The sequence below is a fragment of the Contarinia nasturtii genome, unplaced genomic scaffold, assembly GCF_009176525.2.
Source record: "Contarinia nasturtii isolate CC-2019 unplaced genomic scaffold, AAFC_CNas_1.1 Cnas_scaffold_810, whole genome shotgun sequence".
Classification (NCBI taxonomy): Eukaryota; Metazoa; Arthropoda; class Insecta; order Diptera; family Cecidomyiidae; genus Contarinia; species Contarinia nasturtii.
Window position 1 is genome coordinate 2,042,277 of NW_022198157.1, and position 20,446 is coordinate 2,062,722.

The 20,446-nt window shown below is 34.5% G+C and overlaps 1 protein-coding gene and 1 long non-coding RNA gene across 8 annotated transcripts in view; one reads left to right on the forward strand and one right to left on the reverse strand.

Moving 5' to 3' along the window:
- The first annotated feature begins 4,557 nt into the window (after positions 1-4,557).
- On the forward strand, positions 4,558-11,004 carry LOC116342133. Its single transcript, XR_004201225.1, has 2 exons — positions 4,558-6,483; positions 9,442-11,004. It is a non-coding gene; the product is annotated as an uncharacterized LOC116342133 (long non-coding RNA).
- A 1,751-nt stretch (positions 11,005-12,755) lies between these two features.
- LOC116341845 (voltage-dependent T-type calcium channel subunit alpha-1G) overlaps positions 12,756-20,446 on the reverse strand; it is a 54,234-nt gene continuing 46,543 nt past the window's right edge. For all 7 annotated transcript variants that reach the window (XM_031769157.1, XM_031769161.1, XM_031769160.1 and 4 more), the window contains 5 exons: positions 19,119-20,252; positions 18,242-18,834; positions 17,872-18,002; positions 17,096-17,734; positions 12,756-17,009 (listed from right to left, as the gene is read on the reverse strand). In XM_031769157.1, the coding sequence (XP_031625017.1) occupies positions 15,919-17,009; positions 17,096-17,734; positions 17,872-18,002; positions 18,242-18,834; positions 19,119-20,252 (3,588 nt within the window). In that variant the 3' untranslated portion in view covers positions 12,756-15,918. The remainder of the gene's footprint in view (positions 17,010-17,095; positions 17,735-17,871; positions 18,003-18,241; positions 18,835-19,118; positions 20,253-20,446) is intronic.

Consider the following 20,446-nt stretch of genomic DNA (forward strand, 5'->3'; position numbering starts at 1 on the left):
ACCTTATACTTGAAGAAACGTTTACAGAAATGTTGAACAAATGTTAATCACTGACAATCCGACTACGTCCTATTCCAAAGAGATTCAAACACCAAATGAATTGGTCCAATTCAATCAGATTAATGAATTGGTCAGTTATTTATTCTATTGGAATTTTAACTTTAGTTTGTATGTATATGTTTTGTGTTTGTATTACAAACACTTTCGTCGAATATTGTGATTGTATCGATATCAAAACTCTATGCGAAATGATATCTATTATTAATTGTTTATTTTTATTGAAATGAATTTATTTCAAGTTTTGGTCGGCGTTTCTCACATAAATCCGAATGCGATTGAAATTCGGTTTGACATGGCACATTTCAATATATAAACATTCCGAACATTGTTTATTGATAAATGAGAAAGTGTTATTTTCCAAGAAGTTTCACACCAAATGGTGCCATCGGTTTGGTATAGGACATTTTATTTCACTTGAACATATTCTCTGTGTCTAACGATATTACATATGATTTCATATCAGCAGTTTCCAGTCAATAGACACACGTAAATAATAATTTTGCTTTTTTGTTCATGCTGTGCACTCTTTTTGGTGTGTCATAAATCTGCCCGATATTCGGGATCAATGAATTGTCTTGCACTTTTGGTGCAAGTGAGTGTGTACTTTAACCGCGTTTGCTTTCATTCAAAGAACGACTGCAACAAAAAATATATTCGTTTTATTTAAGGCCAATGTGTATTTGTGTGCGTTGGCAGCGGTTGTTTTTCTGGCCGCCTCATTTCCTGCCATTTCAAATGGCAAAAATTGCGCAACTATCTCGTCCGCGCCATCACAAAAGCAAAAACGAATTCTGTGCATTTGGCAAACTTTCCAATATCCCGAAAATGTGCACAATCGAAAGTTTCTTTGTTTTTCTATCCGCTAAAAATTCTATGCTCAAAATGAAAATCGGCAAAAAAACATTATGGTTTGTCGCCAAAGTGTATAAGTGTTTTTTTTCTTTCTTTTTATTTGTTTGTTTATAACGATTAAATATTTTGCAGTTGTAAAATATCAGCGCGACTGCACTCTAGCAACCCGTTGGCTAAATGTGTGTGTTGATAACAACTACACCATATGTAGAAAAAGTTCCATCTAGATTTGGTCGTTTTTGCTCATTCTCGCTGAGAATCTAAATCGATGTTTTTGAATATTTTGCTGGTAAACCAAAAATGAACTGAAAAGAAACGGTCGCCTTCTTCATTTAAAACTGACAATTTTTTTTCTCTGTATATGTTCCCAAGCATCTATTGGAATGTAACGAATGAGGCAATGCTATTTGTACGTATAACCCGCACAATATTTGAGTGTGAGAAAAAAAAGAAAAACAAAAAAAAAAAATGATGCGTTTTTTATAGATGTCGTCTCGAGTAACAAAGCACTGTTTTAATGCCATGTTATGGTTATTGTTGTTTTTATCTCTGTCGTGTGTTCGCTTTGAATAAGATAAAATGTGCCCATCAGCAGCCGAGTAAACAAAAGAAGAAAAATAGAAATTGTGAGCGCGAGGGCGGTGCCGGGCGTTCGTAGACATCATGAAAATCCTATTTTAATTTGTATGCAAAACCATTTTCAAAACATTTTCCAAATTGCTGCGCTATTTTTCGGTATACAACGATCAAAATCATTGCCAAATTAGAAGGATTTTGGTTGAATAAGAAATTTTTGGGGATGCTTAACATCAAAACACAAACATTTGAATCGTACACATTTTTTTTCTCGACAGCATTTACATCCAAAGTCATTTTAAATTGGAGTCGAGCATTTTAGACAACATAAAATAGATAAGTTGCTTATGCCGAAGCATGCAAAACATTCAAATAAACAACATGCTTATAAAAGGGTTTTTTACGCTTTTGAGGAGCGTATAAAATACGGATTAGACATTAATTACAATATAAACATTTATTGTAACAGCTTTTGGCATTAATTATATCTTCTGTTAATTAGCTGCCGTTTATGTGGCAATTTATCGAAATGTGAAGAGAATATGCTATAGCGAATAATAAGATGATGTAATTTATAGGCATAATGTCATTGCTGTTATAAAACATGCACTCACACTTGAAACGGTAGAAATCGGTTCATAATCGGTTTCCGCAATTTTGTGGCAAAAAGTTTGCAAAAGGTGATTTTCACCATTTAGAACGGCCTAAGCGATTTAGAGTCGTTGTGCACACCGATTCATTTGTTACGTTGTCGTTATATTGGATATTCAATGGAAATTGAGCATCTTTCAATCGAAGGAGAAGGAGATAGATAGAAAGCTAGAGAGAAGGACAGCGGTGGTAGGTTGAGAGAGCAACGGCTTCATTATGACATAATCAAATTGGTTTCGAGAGCAGAAAACGTACGCATAAATGCGTCGATACTAGCCGCACAACAACAACACCAACCATATCGAACACGAACGGCCGACCGTAGTAAATTGTAAACATATGTGTATCTGTATGTTCTTGTTGAGGTTGTTTCGTGTAAAATGATAATTCATTCATTGGCATTGGCGGTACCAACAACAATCGGAAACCAAAAAAAAAAAATCAAATACAAAATATGCTAGGATGCTTATGTTATTGTTGTTGTTGAACCCGTAAATGCTAAATACTGAATTGGCTTTCGTGGTAATTTTACTGAATACACGCATAAATACATAACATAAATGCTGTATTCGCCTTCAATGCATGATAGAGTTAAGTACATTACGTTTCATCGATAGATGTTTTGGTCGGTCTCACGGCAATGACAACGGCACACGACACCAGGAGTGAGACGCTACTTCGAAAAGTGCAATGAATTGCTGATGTCTGCTTAGCACTTTATGATACGGTAATAACACTCGAAAAGATGGGCGAAAAACAAGGCCGGAAATATGTTACCCGTTATAATAAAAGCAGATGAGCAAGCGCGCCACACTCGGCTAACAAATAAGCAAACGACAACAACATCATCGGCCTCAGCTCAAACCATAATATATTGGATTAAAACAACAATACTATTTTCCGTGCATATTACCATCAACGTACTCGAATAATTGCTGGTTCGGTCTGCATTGGGCAAACAACCACACTCTATTAGAGATTGTGCGTGTTTTTAGTGAGTAATTTGTGGTTATCGCATCATAACCATTTTAACACTTTTTAGACATTGAACTACAGCCGTCGCATTTCATACAGAGATTCAGACGGTTGTTGTTTAGATTTTTTTTCTGAGTGCTTTTTGGCTCGATTTGTTTGTGAGCTTATATGTAGCAAGTGTTTATATCGAATATAAATTGTGCTTATCGGTTGATTAAGTAGAAAATAAGACTTTCGCAAACGGAACGTTTAAAAGAAGCAGAGAAAAAAAGAGGCGAATTGCCGGACTCATGCTCATTTGGGACGTATGTGGTTTCTTGGTTTGCCATTTTTAAATCATTGTTTATTTTCCATGCGATTGTCATATTTTCCGATTGTGCACGTGCCGAAGTCCAAGCACTATTTTACATATAGCCCAAATGCATCGGAATTGTATTCAGCATTTAATTTAGTTGTTGTTGTTGGTCGAGCAAAATGTTAGTTTCGTGGAGCATTAAACAAATTAACGAAAATTGACTTCGCATTCACAGAACGCGATATGCCAAGTTTGAAAGATTTTTCGGTAAAGTTCATTAATGACGCCGTTGCAAAAGAGCAAATGCCAAAAATAAACGCAAAGCAACTGTATATTCGAAATGGTGAAAAGCATGAGTTAGTTTGATTTACAGTATTATTGCATTGTAATTGTACATTGAACATGCTGAGTTGAAGCGGTGTCAGTGCTAGTGTTGTTGCTTTTTTCTGTTGGCGACATCGTTGAAAATAAGAGCAAAGTAAATCGTCCGTTTGCGTTGATATTTTGCATCTCACAATAAATATATATATATATGCTAGAGGATTCGTTTGAATTGTAGCAAGGATTTCGGAGCCAGAAAAAACCCAATCGCATTGGACCGTATACTGAAAATAATCATGAAAATGAGAACATTACGAATGACGATATTTCGCGCGCGCACTCATTTCACTTGATGCGGTTTTGCCGTTGTATAAACACATGTATACCAACACCAATTTTTTTCTTTCACCGATGTCGCACGATGAAATGCTGTTCTGGGTGTACTGCACATGTAATCTATTTGTAAATATTCAGTAGTTGAATCTTGGGATGCCGATGCTTTTGTCTATTTATACGTGCATAAGATACACACGGCTGTATGTTCACTGTACAGAGAGAAGGCGGATTGCGTGTGTGCAATAATGAGTGATTCTCGGTTCAAAATCGAGTAGTCGCAATCTTCTCATAACGAATAATACACGCGATGAGAGAGCATACACAAAGTATAAACGGGCGCGAGTGAAAGAGAGACTTTATTTGTGAGACGGTTATGTTTGTGTGTGTGTGTGTGTGTGTGTGTGTGCGAATGCGAGAGTTGGTGTTGGTCGAAAGAATGAATTTTCTATTTTGGAGTTGAGCCAGTGGTGTCGAATTGTTTGGCATCACAGTATTGTGTGATCTGGCACACAAAACACGCACGCCAATCGTTGCCTACGGGCAATGGTTGTGTGTTGTGCGTTGAAATTTAAAATTTTTTCATTAAAAACAACTAAAATAACCGAAACATTTTTCTCGCATACACAGACACACACTTAGTGTATCCTTTTATTATTATTTTTTGTTCGAACGAAGAAAAATGCCAAATTCATCATCTTATTTTGTTAATCGGATTTTTGAGACGTTTTCCGTTTTTTTTTTTTTCGGTTTCGGTTAAGTTTTTGAAAGCGAGAGAAAAATTCAATGCTGATTGAATTAAAAACACACAAAGTTCTATTTAATAATTTAATTGACCATTTTTTTAAAACTACAATCGAATTAAATTTATTGTCACCCTTGGACTTTAAATTTTGAACTCGAACTCAACGACCCGATTCCACCAAGTCCAGCCACGGTTATGATGATTCGTCATTACACGATGTAGCAAAACATAAAATTCGTTAATTCGGTTGATTGCTTTGTTTTTAAATTCGCGGTTCAATTTTAGTTACATAACCATTTAAATCGTCTCCAAGCTGTCTGCAACACAACCGCATTGCAAGCAACGCAAAATAAGGAACACACACGATGACAAAGTATGCAATGTGCACATATTTCTCTCGTCGATTTCGGGCTGGCGGCTGATGTGTGTTGTATTGCTTTTGTTCGCCAAGGAAATCGACCGGTGAAAATATTTTTGTCTTCGGCCAAATAAGACGGCGACAACGATGCTACAACTAAGCTGAGCTGGTGCTATCGCTATCCAACTGGCTAATACCCAAAAAGTTTTGTGTCAAAGGAACGGCCAACAACCGAAATTGACACACAGAGAATAAGAAGAAGAAGAAGATGAAGAATAAAAAAAGCGTCGAAAATTTGCGATTTTGCTGGCCCCGAATCAAATCATCATCACACACAGTGTGAGTGAAAATTGCCCCAAAACGATATGGCATTGCGACGAAACGAGACGCAAAATCGAAAAATTGAAAATCATTCTGTTGGCACTGGTGCGTTGATCTGTTTTGGCGACCGACGATTTCATACCTTGTCAATGATGGCTTTGGCTTTCATTCTCATCACGACACACTCTCACCCTAAATCATCACATCTCACGAGCCAGAAAATATCTTCACTCTCTTGTAGTGCCAACCATTTCAGTTTGTGTCGAAATTTCATTCGGATCAGAGTACAGAGGCTTGAGCTCGATGAAATCACAAATCGGATTCAAAATCAATGCAAAATATTTTTGATTTTTGCCTTTCATCAAGTATCTCAACCGTTCGTCGATACGCGCAACATCAACCGCAAAATGATCGTAACGTTCATGAAACAAGTTCATAAAATGATGGAACAATTTAAATTAATCAACGACAATTCAATCAAGTCGCATAAAATATTCAACATTTAAATGTAGTGTGATTGTTTTTTTTTTAGTTTCGTTTGAACATAGCCGATTAATTTGTGAAAGTTATGTGTCGCGTAATGCTATAAATGCAAACAACTCTATTTTGCTTTAATTAGACTAGTTTCATACGGCTTTTGCAAAAACACCCAAACCGAAACATATTTCCATAATTAAAATAACCGTAATAATTAACCCTCCTCAATAAAATATAATCACCAATATAATCAATGCAAATCTACACCGGCGGGTTTAAATTATAAAATATACTCAACAATTAAATAGCACTCTATACAAAATAAACATGAATTATTTAGTGACAAACAAATCGATGTGAATAACCCAATTCACACACAGAAAAAAATGAGCAATTCATTTTAAAATGCCCGCTGAGAATCGCGTACTCACTCTACTGTACTGTATGACCAAATGCGCACTTGTTGAAAGTGACAAATCTATCGAATTCTACCGAAAACTGAAAATTCACCCGAAAAAGGTTGGTGTATATTACTTTTTTGTTTGCAGTTGGAAAGTAAGTTTAAACTCAGAGCAAAACTCAAATAATCGACTGTATTTTCTTTATTCGAACGCAAACGGCACTTTCCATTAAAATATTTGTCTTTCAATAAGTTTTAATTTCCTAAATCAAGTACCATAATTGATTTAAAATTGGAACAGACGGTAATTCGAAAAGTTTTCTGAAATAGTGCACACATAAAACCATTTGAATCTAGTTTTCTTTCTCTTTGGTTTGTCGTATAAAAGAATTTATTGCAATAAGTTTTCTTTTTTACGGCGACAAAAATATGCTGTTGTTGCGACGAAGAGCTCAAATAATATGTATTTTCTTACGAAAATGTTCCCGTTACGAGCGATTTATGTTGGCTTGCATTTTCGATGTTGCATGTCCATTACTTTATGCTAAACGCACTGACGCAAAAACAAACGAAAAGAGATAAATGGGATTTTACGCAAAAGCATACATAAAATGAGCGAATTGCACTTTATATTTCCGTTAAGACGACGTGGTGAATTAAGCGATAATGTCTGGTTGCACACAACCGGGAACGAGGACGAACAAATCTGTACACAAACATAAAAAAAACCGGAATGATCGCTTTTATTCATAATCACGCGTTCATGAATGAATTTGAGAGAAAAAACGACGGAGAAAAAGAAATGAAGAGAGAAGGAGGAGATGTGTAAAGTTCACAGTGATTTTTCATGATTTGCCATGCATTCAAAATGTGCCAAAAAATGTGCAGTGTGTTTGTATGGCATGAAGGGGATTCATAGTAAATTTCGATTTGCATATTTTATCAATTTCCATAAAATATGAAATGTTTTTTTTAGTCGAATTCTTCTTCTTTTCTTATTTGGTTTGAAATGTCTTGTACAATGCCAAAAAATATTTGAAATCGGCGTCACATAGTCATACGTTATGTTAGTCATTGTGTGCATTTGCAGAGACTTACATTGGACAGAAGATAATATTGTTGAAAATCACCGTACGCCCGATAAAAACCAATGGATCTATTTTGTGTGAACACAAATAACACCAAAAACAGCTATAAAACTAGCGAAGCGCAATCAACAACCGAACAAAAATCAGCGTAAGAGTCAAAAGATGCAATTTGAAATGGCATAAAGTAAACCGACATCTTTCTTTGTATTATAAACAATACAAGTCGCGACATATACAGCGCGCGACCCTGGGTTCAGTTTATTTTTCTTTCCACACATTTCATTTTGGTGTAAAACAAATGAAAACACTTTTCGGTCGAATATACATCAGTATCATATTTTATATCGTTCATTTGCTAGAACATTTTATATGTTTGGATTTGGTGAACATTGAATGAATAAACTTGTGTTTTCTCTCTCACACTCGTTCATTTCGTGGCAAATGGATTTGTTTATCCACAAGACACTCACAAAGTTGAGCATCCATATATCGCGATAAATTCGGAGAAAGTCACAAATCAGTGTTTAAGATTTGTTTTCATTTGCTGTTCGCTGACAAGAGTCCAAGGCGACATAGAAACTGTCGGCATCTCGGCTAAATCAAACAATCTTTTTTCTACGTCTTTTTCTTTCACATACGTTACGAGTTTGCTTTTCATTTCAACGTTTTTACAAGCACACAGTTCATGAATTCGGTGAAAGAAACAAGGACCAACTATGATGATGATGACGACGCGTTTGTAACAACGAAAAACTAAAAGCAAACAGACAATACGAAGCGAGCGAAAAACATTGAAATATTCCCGACTCCAATAAATAAATTATGATATTTTTTTATGGGTGCTCGCTGTTGTTGTTCCCACTAGCCGTCTAATACACAAACACAAGGCTGCTTCTATGCACACGACGGTTGTGAAGAAACGACTTTGTCTCCATCACCGAATTTGTGTTCGTTTAATACATGTATTTCAAATGGATTTTTACAGTTATTTCTTTTCCTATTGAAATGTGTGCCTGTGCATGCGTCTGCATTTCTTCTTCGCAATGCCGTGGCTGAGATTTTATCATGCTGCAATAATTTAGCGCTCTTCTTCTTCTTATTATTAGTTTTCCACTTTGTTTGTTCGGTCGCCTCTCGCTCAGGCTTAACACAGATTCGGTAGACATAGGATGTATGTTTGGAATAGACTTTGAGCAATTCTCTCATCTTCGTTTTTTTTCTGTGTCATAGTGCGATGCGGCTATGTGGTGGTGGCGACGATGTCGGCAGCACTTATTTAAAAATTGTGTACAAAAATCGACCGCCACTGAGTCGAATAACAGCATCACACACCACAACAAAAAGAGGGTCGATTTCAAAAGTTTTCTTTTATTCTTATGATTTCTCGCATATATGGTCTTTGTGCCTGCGCTTGGCAAACGCAAATATGCAGCAATAGCAATTGTATTCGCCGCACATATACATTTTGTTATGGCGTGGATATGCAATGAGGCAACCATATCGATTACACACACACAATGCTTGTGAAGGACATTGGAAAAATGCAAATGATTATGACAAAAAATTGCAGCTTCCCCATTATCAAAACATTCGATCGGTTCGTCGCCAATTGTTGGTGAAGCGGGCAACAGACACATTTTTTTGTGTCGGAAATTCACATCAATTGTTTTCCACCAATTTGTCGGATGTTTGCTTCGCTCTGGCAACATTCCCATTGCTCTTTTTCGCTCTCCCTTCAAAGCTATCATCGTCGTCTTCTTCTTGAGACAATCGCTTCGAATTTGCCCTAATTGAGTGATTTTTATGTATTGTCAGACAAATTATTATGCAATGCTCTCCGATCGAAACGCTCCATTATTGCTTCATTCTCCATTTACTTTATTAGCACCAAAATGAGCGTCGACGGAATTTCGTTTTGATCTTTTTTCATTGAAGTTTTTCTTTTCTAATAAAATGCTTGCCTTTGTTTGTTTGTTTTTTTCGTTGCAGATGACAGTCTATCACCCGGAACTTTTGCGAGCTGAAACACACATCGTTCTTATATCGACTCATCGGATAATCCGAAAACACACCAAATGCTGGCTCATCCGAACGAAACATAATGCAATACCAATATATTCTTCACTTTAACCAGTTTTAATAGCACACAATTAATACTTGTACATACATAAGTTAAATCACTTAAAATTTATGAACCCTTAAAGTACTTACCACAAATATCTCTATCGGAATAAAAATGGAATAGTTTTTCGAGTGCAAAGAAATGCTTACGATTCAAGTGATGAACGAGAATTAAGAGAAAAAATTCCAATTGATTATTTTGCGCACGAACACTATCAATTGTCCCTTGTAAAATCGTTGCTGATAATCCGTTGGTATTTTTGCTCATGAAAAATATTTTGTCTGTAAATAGATTTGTCGACTCACTTGAATAATGTAACCATTTGTCATTATGCACAAAAAAAAAGATATAAAAAAGCCAAAAAAAAAAATGAACGGAGGAAAGGGAAGAGCGAATAACAATACGACATATTTATAAAAAGAAATGAGAATGTGACAAATTCGAATCAGATAATTAGTTAAGTGTAAGTCGTATGTAATATTTAGTTGGTTTCGGGTCACTGTACGATTGAAAAGCCAACACTTGGAATAAACAAAGCTCTTGTCACACACACACTACATGACATTCTGCATTGTAGTGCAATTATGAAAATCTTTGGATTAGATTAAGTTTTACAGTGTGAATTTCATGGTTCAAATTTCGACGGTGCACATAATCGATTGGAGTATGTTTTGCTCTCAATATTTAAAATGCATGCGAAAAAATACCCTTGTGATTTGAACACACGAAATTCAACGTCATTTTTGATAAATCGAATCGTTGGATGTGTCCATAAAACTGTAAAATGCTTTCAACTGAGGCGAAACATTTCAGAATTTATCGGACCGAAAGCCAAAAGTCGATTTTATCAAAGAGCACACATCGGTATCTTTTGGTTAGATATTTATTCAAATACAAGAAGTATTTAATGAAACGAATATGGTTCCAATGTAGAAAATTCCTTTAGAACGTATAATGATGTATAAATTGAGATGATAGTATTGTAGTTGGTATTTAGAGTTATTTTTCGGTTTTGTTTTTGTTTTTCAATGGAATATCCATACATATACACAAATCAGCGCTCACATTAATCAAATAATAACTATTACATACAACTAGCTCTATATCAAATATGCAAGGCACATTACTTTAGGCGAAACTATTGACTCAACACCATCAAAGAGATATACCACTTAGTTACCATTGATTCCATGGGTAGCAATTAGAAAAGTTTTGCGTGTTTTTTTTCTCTGTTCTTCGTTAAGTTTAATCCACAGTGAATGAAGATGAATGACGAAGTTCAAGACTTCGACAAATTATAACGATACGTAAACATAGTGCGAGATGATCTTTTTTTTTAAAGAAAAAAACATAACGATATGTACTTACCTAAATCCGTAGCAAGTATTTGACTAATAAAAGCAATGTAGCAGTTTATGGTTTAACGAAAATGCATTGAGTTTCATTTTTCATGGGAAAAAGAAATCTGTCCTTGCCCCATCAACGGAGTATACATACATGCTCCATTTTCTACTTAAAAGAGATGGTGCATTTTCCAAGAGGATGCCATTCTTTTCAAAGAAGATTGTGAGTATAGTTTTCTAGGGAGATTTTTTTCGTCTAATGAATTCAAAAAATTACTTAAAAGCAAAAATCTCAAACAAAATTCAAAAATAAAAACCTTGAACATAAAGTAAATTTTATGATAAACTCTACAACATCTAAGGGATTAAGTGAAACTACAAGTAACTTATTTGTTTTCTTTCAAGTAATATAGTTTCTGTATTCGGGTTTTTTCATCATTAAATCTATATTACTTTAACACTACGCAATATACATGTGATTTTGTTTGTTTTTTTATTCGGTTGTTTCATTCGATATTCATTAGTTGCTCATGTTTATTTTGTTTTGGTTGCTTTTTTCTCTATTTTTTGTTTGTTTTTAAATAACCACTTTATATATATGTATATATTACTTGATTTTACTATATTTTAATATCTTAAAACTGTTATTTCTCTCTCTAAGTTCTATGAGATAATTGTTTGTTTTGTTTGTTTAGAAGAGAATAGGAATTTGTGTCTTTGTGTTTCTTAATCCCTGGAACTAGATCCATGCTACCTGTCAGTTTTAAAAATGTTTGTTTTTCGTTCGCCATTTTTTTTCTCTATCGGATCTTGCAACATCCATATAAGAATCTATAATAAGACATTTTTTATTCTATTGTTATTTCGCAATGTTAACAAGGCTAAATTTTTGTTTGTTTTAATAATATTCTGTTTATATCAAACATTCACACCAAAATCAACTAATTTGTTTGGTTTTTTTTTGCTGTCAGCAACATCACTAAAATATTATTTGTAGTTCGATAAAATGTTAAATGTTTGAAACTGTTTGTCATGCGGGTTTCATATATTCTTTCACACACTCTCAATATTTAATATAAACAAAACAAAAATGATCTAATTTCTTTTTGTTAAAATATATAGTAAATTCTCTCTGCATTATTTATTATTATATATAGCATTTTATGTGTATCACCAAACTTTGTCATGCTTATTTGTTACTTTCAAATAAAAGTTCGGCTGTTTGTTTTTTTATTTTTGGCGGTTAAAAGTTTCATCTAAATTGTCTAAGCATGATTTTCGAATTTTCTCTAAATGAAATGTGAAAACTGTCTACTTTTAGTAATATGCTATTACTAATAGTAGACATAATGTTAAAGATGATAAATTGTTAAAGCAATTCATTGCATTCGTTTTGATGGGTAATATTTGTACCATAAATATTTCATCAAATCGACAAACTTTCAAACAAAACGCTCTCTAGTTGAAAATATAATAAATCAATAAAAAAAATCAGCTTTATCGAAAATATAGAAACGAAATGGGTGTCTAGAGATGATTGAATCAAAAATGTGCTCAAATAGAAAACTTAAAACGAAAACTTTGCAACAAGTTGCATCAAATAATGCATAATCATTTTCGCTTGTATAATAGACTTGTGTGTGTTTTGTTTGCACTCATTCAAACTTGTCATCGAGCAGTTCAATTGAGCAGTTTATATGAAACGTCGACATTCTTACTAACACATGCAAGAGTTGTACACGTTTATATCATTAAAAACTTTTGCGGTGACCGCTCGAAGGCTTCAAACTGAAGCTACTTAGCATATCTATAAATAGAAAGTATTCTTCTATTGTTTATTTTTTCAAATATTATTTGTTCTGTTCGCGGTGACGAAGAAAATGAACCGAAGAAAAAATAAATGCAAATAAATTCATTGAGATGAAAGCTCGGACTCTGGTTGAAAACGAAATCGGGTATATAGTGGTGTATTCAACCAAGACGAAATGAAAATAAAAAGCCGAACACAAAACAGGGAACGCAATTGATTAAAGTTAATTGAATGAGTTGTCACTTTTAGTTAGAAAGGCACAAGATTAAGATTGTCGATAAATGTCTAATATATTTTTGTTGTTGTTGTTGTTGCTGTTGTATTTAGGTATTGTAGTATTGTGTTTTATTTTTCTTTCCGTATTCATCTTCTATTTATTAATTTATGTTTACATACTCTCTCGTTAATCCACCTTATTGATTATCCTGTGTGCTTTTATTTATATGAGATTGACTGGGTTATTGCATATAAATACATTAGTTTAGTACATACTAAGACAGGTCAATGACTATCAAATCGAACCCAATATTCCCAACGACTACAATTTACTAGCAAATCGCGTCAATAGAATATTTACTTGAATTATACACACACGCAGATATATAGAACATAGAAAGAGCGATACGCGTTTCAACAAAATGAAAATGAACAGTATTCAACGGAACAACGAAAAGAAAATCGATAAACAATATTATGACGTGAAAAATATTGAACAATATTCACACCTTAAGCTAAACGGTTTCATGTTTATTCAAAAAAAAAACCACGTCGTATTTTTATATGCGATTTGTTTTCTTTTACGCTATGTACAGAAAAAAGTTTACAGCTGTCGATTCTGACCTTGTCTCTATTCATAAAGATTTATAGGTTTGTTGCTTCACTAGAAATATAGCATTTTTTGTTCATTCCTAAAATAGTATTATGTATAGTTATATCACCGCTACTAATTTTATGCTCTTTTTGCATTCTTTTTTTCTTCATTTTTTATTTAGACTAGTTTTATATTAGCGTTTTTCACCATTCATTTTGATTAAATAGGTTTTATCCATTTCTCTTGTTTCTTATTCATTGTGTCTCTCTCTCTGTGTGTGTTGTCCACTCTTAAAAAATATGCATTTCATTTTTTATCTATATATGTATAATACATTATGTTCAATTTAAATCTAATTAGTGGGTGCTAGTCCATGTGTATGTTCATTTGTTCAGCTAAAGAAATTGTTTTTGTGTACATTTTGTTATTATCGTTTTGCTTGTTTTTTTCTTTCTTCTTTTGCGAATAGAATAATACAATATTTGCAATTTATTTAGTTTAATTAGAAGTTTCCCTATAGTAATAAGAAGGCATGAAATTTGTATTAAATAACGCATATTATATATCACCAATGTTCAAAATGCATCAAGAAAAAAAAATGTCCGTTTTTTAAAATGGAGCTTTTTTCTTCATTTGTTCGTTTTTCAAGTTGCATTTTGGTGTAATTGGATTGATTTATCTAAAGAAGAAGCGATAGTTAAACCTCTAAGAAAAATTCCTACTTTATATAGCACTTTTGTTGTTTTACAAAAAAATCATTTAAATGTCCATTTCAAAGGTTACAGGGTGTCTATCAACGGGGGCTCTATAAATATATTTAGATATATATATGCTTTTCAGAGTTAATATTGCTCTTGAGTGCACTAATCAAATTTTGTACAAGTGATTTCTTGGTGATTTATTGTATTGGTGGTAGTAGTTGTTGTTTGTAAATTCATGAATATGTCGAAGTTGTATATATAGTTTTATTGAGAGTGTTTGGTCAAAAAGAGGTTTGACTCGAAAAAATGTGCTCCAAATTTTCACGAGATAGAGTTTTTTTTGTGTGTGTGGAAAAAACGTGAGTTGTGCATTCTCTGGTCATAAAAAATATTATCTTTCATGTTAATTGAGTTGATTGTTTTGAAAGGCTGAGTAAATTGTTGTAAAAGTGCATTTTTTTATAATCGGTGAAGGTACACGTGATAGAATGATTTTTGAGAGAACAAAATCATCACATATTTAGAAAAAAAATCATATATTACATCACATAATTGTTTGTATCATAGAAAACCGTTTGTTTTTCGTAAATTTTCAGTGCAGAACACTGATAAATTTTATGCAAAAACATGTTTAAAAAAACAATTGAATTCCGTTTCATTTAAAAAGAGAAGAGTATGTTTTTTGTAGTGTCGGAAATGGTCATTGAATTGAAATATTCCAATGAATTTTTCTGTGACCACAGTATTCACATAGAAGAATTTCATCGGAATATTATTACATTATTTCATGACAGCGGGTCATTAATATCTTCTTTTATTATATCACAATATCATCAATTTCAATCGAGTTTTTTTTAGTTTTATTTTCAATGAATCCGATATCAAAATTGCCCACAAAAATTATGCGAAAAATTCAGATGAAATGCTACCATGGCCATTGGCTTTATTATAATAATAATTACATCAAACGTCCGTATCGGGAACAAAAAGCAAACTCAAAGTGAAATTGATTGAAGTAATAGAGATATATATGTATAGAAAGGGACAATTCCATTACCGTTGACTAGCCACATGAAGTGAAATGTTCGAAACCAGTTTTTGATAGAGATTTAGTAAAATAGATTGCTTATCAAATTCCTGTTTGTAATATATAGTATATATATATAATCGAAATGTACAGTTGCTTAGTTGTTTCTCGTATTGATTGTTAAATATTCTATTAATTTTCTCAATAAATAGTAATCGGTATGTTTGTTTGTATGTTGTGTCAGTGAGAGTGGATGTATACTTACTAAATGTATGATTGCTAGCATTCACTAAATTCCTACCGTACATATGTATATCGAATGTCTTTGAATGCATTTATACATTATTCAATAATTATGATTTGCTCGTTTAAGCATGTTTCTCACATGGACTAGAAACCACATTGTTTCAGTCACGATCGAATTGTTTATAATTTTCCTTTTTCATTGTGCATTCATAAATAAATTTGGTTAAAAATCACTTAACATCTTAATTTCATCATCAATTAAACGTGTTTGCGCTTATTTTGATTAAGTTTCAGCGAATATGCTTAATAAATAGCCATAATTCAATTGCAATTAAAAATTTCACTCGCATTTTCTCTTTGTTTGAAACAAAACGATAAAAAAAAGTCAACATAATTGGTTTGTAGTTCACTCATTTTCATTGGTGGTTTTGTTAAATAGGCTAGTTTCTTTAGCATTTTTCGGTTCATTATGTTGGATTTGAGGTTTATTTAACATCGGCAATAACAATGAATTCTCATCAATATCCGCTTCATCGTCCATAGCATGTTGCTTGAATAGCTGCCGACAGCTACCCGATCGACCCGATACCGATTGTGCTTTCGATAGCGAAAGGAGTGTATTGGCCGTATTCGGTTTTCCATAGTCTGATTTCAACGATGATCGTCGATAGAGTGAGACTCTTGCATTTTCGGCGGCCATCACCATTGAATCCTTTGAACTGGACAGTTTTTCGGTTTTGACTTTGCTGGCGCCTTTCATTTCATTTGGCTTAGCATTCGGTTTGTGGTAGAAATTCGTCGTTTTGTCATCACGCACAAGGAGCTGATCGCAACTGGTACGCTTGACATCGGTGAGCTTATGCGCTGTTGTGGATTTTGCCGTCATTTGACGTTCATCTAATGATATTTCGCGGTTAAGTTTTGGTCGGACATTTGGTGTTCGTGATACAGATATTTCTTTGTCACGTGTTGACATACCGCTGCTCGATCTACGTCTTTTAGTCTTTGGTTTCATCTCTCCCAATTCGATTTCGGCCATACGTTCATCGACGGACGCCCGACTGAAATCGGAGAAGCGACTGCCATCGCCGAACACGGTCTGCCGTCGAGAATTGAATCGATTCTCAAAAATCGGTGAAGTGTACGTAAAATTAGATGGCAATGATAGCACTTTAGGCATGGTTCGACGTGGCACCGAACTATCGTCTAATTGCATGCACAATGCTTGTTCCTCTTCGAATTTTTGTGCTTGCACCATTTCACGTTCAAGCTCTTCCATATCGAATTCGTCGTCTTCGATTTGCTTGTGACTTTCTTCTAGGTGTTTCATCAGCACAGCTACCACCACGTTAACCAAAACAAATTGCGCCATCAACACGAATATCACGAAAAATATCGGCGCTATCACTGGACTCACACAACAATTTCGAACGCAATCGGCCGCATCGTCGCAATCATCACGCAGTGTGTCTTTCATGATGCCATTCCAGTTGTCACCTTTTTTTGGGTGAAGAGATCGAAAGTATCATATTAGTTTTTTTCTGTATAAATTTATAAATTTCATTACATAAATCGATGCTTACCGGTTGCGACACGAAACAGAGTCAAAAATGCCATTCCAAAATTGGCAAAATGTGCGTGTTCTCCAAGACCTTGACAGGGATTATCGTCAGAACATTCCAATCGTCCAAATAATTCCACTCCAAGGGCAGCAAAAATGAAGAACAACAGAAAAAATAATAAACCTAAATTACCGACTTGTGGTAATGCCTGCATCACCGTGTCGAGCAATGCACGAATTCCTTTGGCCATTTTCAATAATTTCAGTACGCGTGCAATACGTAATACGCGCATCACTCGAATTATTGTCGGATTGATTGGTATAATTTTTGTTTCCAATTCCTCGAGCACAATTCCGACCACAGATAAAATCACAATGCCAACATCTAATTGATTCCATTTATCTTTCATGTACAATTTAAAGCCAAGCGCAACTAATTTCATAATTGCCTCAAGAATGAACACGGCCGTGAAGAAGTAGTTGAAAATTTTCAATGCGTATTCGAGTGCGATAGGCATCATGTAATATTCCAAAGCCATGGTAACCACATTTAAACCGATCACAGCAGCAATTGCCAAATCAAAATATTTTGATGTAACAACATTGTGAACGAATAAACGCAACGGTGAATAGTTTGTATAGTAAGGCGGCTCATGCATTCCTGTATGGTGAACGGAGTGGGAGGGGGTGAGTGAGTGATGTGTTGTGGATGGGTGCAAAAGCGTAAAAGCATATTTCAATTAATATAAGTGTTTTGTTTATGTTAACTTTGAGCTAAAAGCCTAAGTTTATACATACGTTTTCGTTTCTTTTCCATTTGAACGGCACGTTTGGCAGCACGTCGAATCTTCTCTTCTTTCTCTTGCTCTTCGCGGCATCGATGGAAATTTTCAACGACAACACCAACAAACATGTTTAGCACAAAAAAGCTGTCGAAAAAATAGTTTTTTTCGTTTTTGTATGGTTTCAGGGGTTTTGAGGTGGTACGGTTTTTTTTGCGAAAAAAATAGAAAGAAATATTATTTATATCACGATTATTTCTCTTTTCATTTTTTTAAATGAATTTTGTAATTATAAAAATAACAGAGCGACATATTAAAATTTTACATAAATAATTTAACAATTTATATAATTTTTTTCATATTTCAAACAAAAATGTTGTACTTACCCAACCAACAATATAAATGCGATGAAATAAAGAAGACGCCATTCATTAAAATTAACAATCGGCTGTTGATCAACACCAACAGCATCTAAACCCGTATACATTATGTTGACCCAGCCATCGCGTGACGATAGCACAAATAAAGACATTAGCGCTTTGCCCAAATCATCAAAATTATATTTACGATTGATCCACACATTGCCGGGTATTGAGAGACAATCAGTTTTGTTTTTCACATGCTTTACACTAATGCCCTCGCAATAGTAAAATGTTCCTTTGAACAATTGCACACCCAAAATTCCAAATATAATGAAAAATGTGCAGCAAATGAGCACGATATTACCGATGGGACGTAACGATGATAAAAGTGTTTGAACGACCAGCTTCAACCCAGGAGCTCGGTTGATAACACGCAACGGTCGAAGCGAACGCAATAAACGAAATACACGTAAAATTCCAAATATTCGCGGACTCGATTGGCTGAGTAATGACATTAACAAATCGATTATTGAAATTGTGACTAACGAACCATCCATTATATTCCATCCGGAATTGAAATATGCATTAGGACCTTTGAACATGCCGGCTGCAACAACCTGAAATTGACCGAACAAAAAATGTTTGATCGACTTTTCACTGAATTGCGATATAATTCTATTAACACAAAATGCAAATGAGAAATTTAAATGGCAATTTGATGGGAAATTGGAACAGCTAAATCGGGTAATTTATAGAGATTAGACATTATATTGAAATATTTTCAGCCAGCCGAATCATATGGTTTTCAGTCTATTTCAGCGCCTGACGTTAGTTATCTGAGCTACTTCAGCTGGCTGAAAATATCTCAATATAATGTCTGGCAGAGAGAAATGGTCTTTACCTTTACAAACATTTCCAGCGTGAATACAAATGTAAAAACATAGTTGGCCGTTGATAAAAAATATCGTTCTGTACAATTTGGTGGGATATTTGGTCTTTCCATCGCTAATGTTATACAATTTAGCGCAATGAAAAGTAAAATAACGTTATCAAACCATTTCTGTGTCACAAACCAATCGCACGCATGTCGAAATTTATTGTCTTCCGGAAAAATGAGTAGCGAATAGGTTTGTCGATGTTCGGTGAGCACTTCGAAGTGCTTTCGTAGGGCGGCCGTTGTAAATTTAAATGGTTCATGAAAGAATCCTTTGCATACAGGCGCTTCCTCTTTGGCCTCAGTGGTGGTAGTCGCTTTCATTTCTTCTTCGCGTCGCAATGCTCGTTCTCGTAACATTTCCAATTGTTTAAGGTCTAAATTGGCTAAATTCTTGAAAGCTTGCGGATCCATTGTTGACATTCGGCGACGATAGACTTTCGATCCACGATGACTGTACATAGGCGTTGGAGGTTGCTGTTGCTGTTGCTGTTGCTGCTGTTGTGGATTGGCGCAAAATTCATTTGGATCATATTGTCGGCCGCGTGGGCTAATTTTATTCGTATTTTTGCTATTATTTTGTAGCCGTTTTCCTGATTTATGCATCACATCCATGTTGCTGAGCGAATCAAGACGTTCACTATCCAGCATGTCCGTTTCATAGTTGATCGGTAATGGTTTGGACTCTTTTCGTTTGGTGCTCGAACGCTTTTTAATGGAGGACTTTTTCGTCGATTTTGATTTGGTGCCTGTTTGATTGCTACCTGCTTCGGTCGAATCCTTTCGATCCAATCGAATATTTGATATTGACGCTTTGGGCTCTAAATCGATGCAGGTGTTTGCATTCCGATTCGATGGACTTTCAATTTTACGTTTGCTTGGATATGGTTCGGGCGTTAGTAAATTATTCAAACCTTTCACACTGCCCACAATCGACGGTGGCTTCAGACAATTATTCTCCCATTCGCTAAAGCTCATACCGTGCGCCAATGTGGCGATCGGCGAATCTTGTGGCGTTGCAGCCGTTGTTGTTATTATCGGTGGATTCCTTTTGCCCATTTTTCGACCCCGACTCGATCCAGCCGCATTATCTTTCGGTGACTATTGTTTTAATTACACCACAAAATAAAAATATAAATGATTAAATCGATTCTATATATATTTATTTTTTTCTCAGTTTGATGCATACACATTTGCTAAGTCAATTATATGTGTTTGATTAAATAATAACGTAACTGATTAAATTCAGTTTGTGTGTTGAAATATGTTTTGTTATCTGAACGTATATTGATCAA